The sequence below is a fragment of the Aureococcus anophagefferens genome, assembly GCF_000186865.1.
Source record: "Aureococcus anophagefferens unplaced genomic scaffold AURANscaffold_53, whole genome shotgun sequence".
NCBI classification, from domain to species: Eukaryota; class Pelagophyceae; order Pelagomonadales; family Pelagomonadaceae; genus Aureococcus; species Aureococcus anophagefferens.
In genome coordinates this window covers 4984-7506 of record NW_008705606.1, presented here as the reverse complement: position 1 = coordinate 7506, position 2523 = coordinate 4984, and the positions used below count along the sequence as shown (strand labels likewise).

The following is a 2523-nucleotide window of genomic DNA, read 5'->3' as shown; positions in this document are numbered from 1 at the left end:
TGTGGGCGTCGGAGACGGTGTAGATCGCCGTGCAGGAGCTCTATGATGTCGAACCGCCCGGCGGAACACAGCGACGGTGATCGGTCGACGCGAAACGCTGCGTTTGGCGCCGAAATCATTCGTTTTCGGGCTATTTGAGGCCACTTTTGACCAGAACAACCTCTCGCACGCCGATTTCGCAACCCGGGGCGACTCCGACGCCTTCGCCCGCTCGTCACATATGGTCTACGCCTTCGACGGCAGCCAGCCCGCCGCCAGCGCCCACAGGCGCACCGCGGCTCGCGTTTTCGGTCGAAGCGCTTCGGCGCCCGGCGGACATTCGCGAGTCGCCCAAAAATCAACGAGCCACAAAAGATGCGTCGCACCATCGACTCGCACCATCATGGCGAGCTTCCAGCCGCAAAAGAGTTGATTCACGACTCGATGCGCCGGAGCACGGCTGGGCCGGCCGATTTCCGCACTTTTTGGACCCACGCGTGCGCGCGCGAAGTCGGCTTTACGAACGCCGGAAGGTCGCGTACGATCCTCCCATAGGACGTACTCGAAGGCGCAACCGGCTCTGCGGCGGGCGGGCGCGCGCGTATGCGCGCATGCGCGGCACCGAGTTGCAAGTGGCGGGGCATCACTGAGCCGATCGAGCTGTGCTGCAGTCTGACGATCAATGAAGCGCAGCTTCCCTCATGCAGCATGCAGGGCCAAGTCCAGTCATGGTGCCCTTTGCGACAATAGACCCCATAGTGATAGGGATATCGATCTTTTCAATCGTGGAGGGAATAAGTCCACTGGTGGTTTTCTTGAACCATCCGGTAGAACCTGAATCGAGAATTAGGAGGTTCTGTGGAAAATGGCTATTTAACCTCCGACACGGGGAGGCAACCTAGTGGGGCTGCCCTGCCGTGTGAGGGTGAACTATCGAGGTTACGCAGTGGCGGTACACCGGCGTCTCTGTTATCCTCACGTCACCTCAGCTGCCGTAGTATACGGGGGCTGGGGCTACTGGACGAACGAGCAGAGGATCTGCCTCACTAGGTCCAGGAAGACTCTCCGTCTATTACAGTGCGGGAAGCAGCTATAGCAGGGTTAGAAAGTATTAAGGAGGGGAAGGAAATTGGGTGGCTCTGTACCAGCGAGCCACTAGGGAGATACAAAACTCTCTATCTCTCTACCCGATATGCTTAGTACCGAGGGAGGAGGGGGAAATATATGGCGGTGAGGACTTTCACACGGCCCTTCTGGCATGGTGCCTGGAGGCCACTGGAGACCACGGGTCGACAATCGCGGGAAAAACAGCTTGACCTCGCTCCACATCGCAGCCATGCACGGTCACTGCAAGATGTGCCAGAGTCTGATGAGCCGAAGCGCGTCCATTCCCCGAGGTCTACGTAGTTAATTGTAAAAAAAATTTTAACTCACAAAAAAAATTAACCAGTACGGGACTCGAACCCGCAACCCCCAGATGGCTACCATCGAAAGATCGAAGATCGAAGTCTGGTACGCTGTCCATTGCGCCAACTGGTTCGCATCAGCCTGATTCTCTGCAGGTTTCGAAACCGCGACCACACGCTTGATTTTCAGTTGCCGATAAGCGCTTGTTCGGTAGAAGACTGGAAGAAAGAGCGGAAAGCATAAGAATAGGGCCGGTTTCGATAGGCCTTTTATCATTAAATTCTATAGAGTTTTATACGGGAGGGCAACACCACTCAAACAAGATCTTACTGTCCGAGAGACGTCGGGGCAAAGTTTCCTGGCCACCCGATTTTTGTTGCAGCACTTTTGATGCATTTTCGGACATGGGGCGACGCCCCAGAGCCACTCGTTCAAAAATATCTCTGCAACAAAAATAATGAAGGGCTTCGGACAAAAGCTCAGAGCCACCTGTTCCAAAGTCGTGCTTGAATCGTATTGCCCCCCCGTCTTCTGTGGTTCGCGACGTCACACTATGGGGATGACACTGCACTCCCCCGCAACGTTGACATCAACTTTCCTTGTTACCCTAGTTTGGGGTATCTCCCTCTACGTTTAGTATCCTAGTAGAGAATACCCGGGCAATCTCGAAATATCAAGAGGCACTCAGCTTCAGGCCTAGTTTCCGCTTCACTATCTTCCCTTGAGTGTAAGAAATGCAACGAAAGCATCATAGTAGCATTCTTGGTCCTGGGGCTCGAGCGGCACACTGTATGACACTAGTAAGGAAGACACGCTGTGTGTTCTTTTCGTATTCGTCCTGCGGTCGGAATTGGCAGGGTGTTTCCACTTCGCGATTTCGTATTTGTCCTGCATCGGAGTCGGGTCTCCCCTTTTTTTCGCTTCCCACCCGAGTAGGTCAACGCCATCATGCCGGGAACCAGAGGATGAATAGCCCCTCAGGATCCAGTCTAAAGCCCTGTTTACGGAAGGCTGTTGATGAGTAGAACCTAAAGAATGCGGCTGCGCTTCAACATTTGCGCCGTAGGGCGCTGGCTTGTGCTCTTCAAGATCACCACCGCCATATTCAATCCCACGAACTCTGACTCAAAATCCTCA

General features: G+C 54.4%; 1 protein-coding gene across 1 annotated transcript; it reads right to left on the bottom strand.

Annotated features, from left to right (window-relative positions):
- Positions 1-1175: 1175 nt before the first annotated feature.
- Positions 1176-1792, bottom strand: AURANDRAFT_67828 (hypothetical protein; the record flags this gene model as incomplete). Its single annotated transcript, XM_009043388.1, has 3 exons — positions 1176-1378; positions 1552-1668; positions 1717-1792. The coding sequence occupies 3 exons, from the start codon at positions 1790-1792 to the stop codon at positions 1176-1178; spliced, it is 396 nt and encodes a 131-aa protein (XP_009041636.1).
- Between the last annotated feature and the right edge of the window lie 731 nt (positions 1793-2523).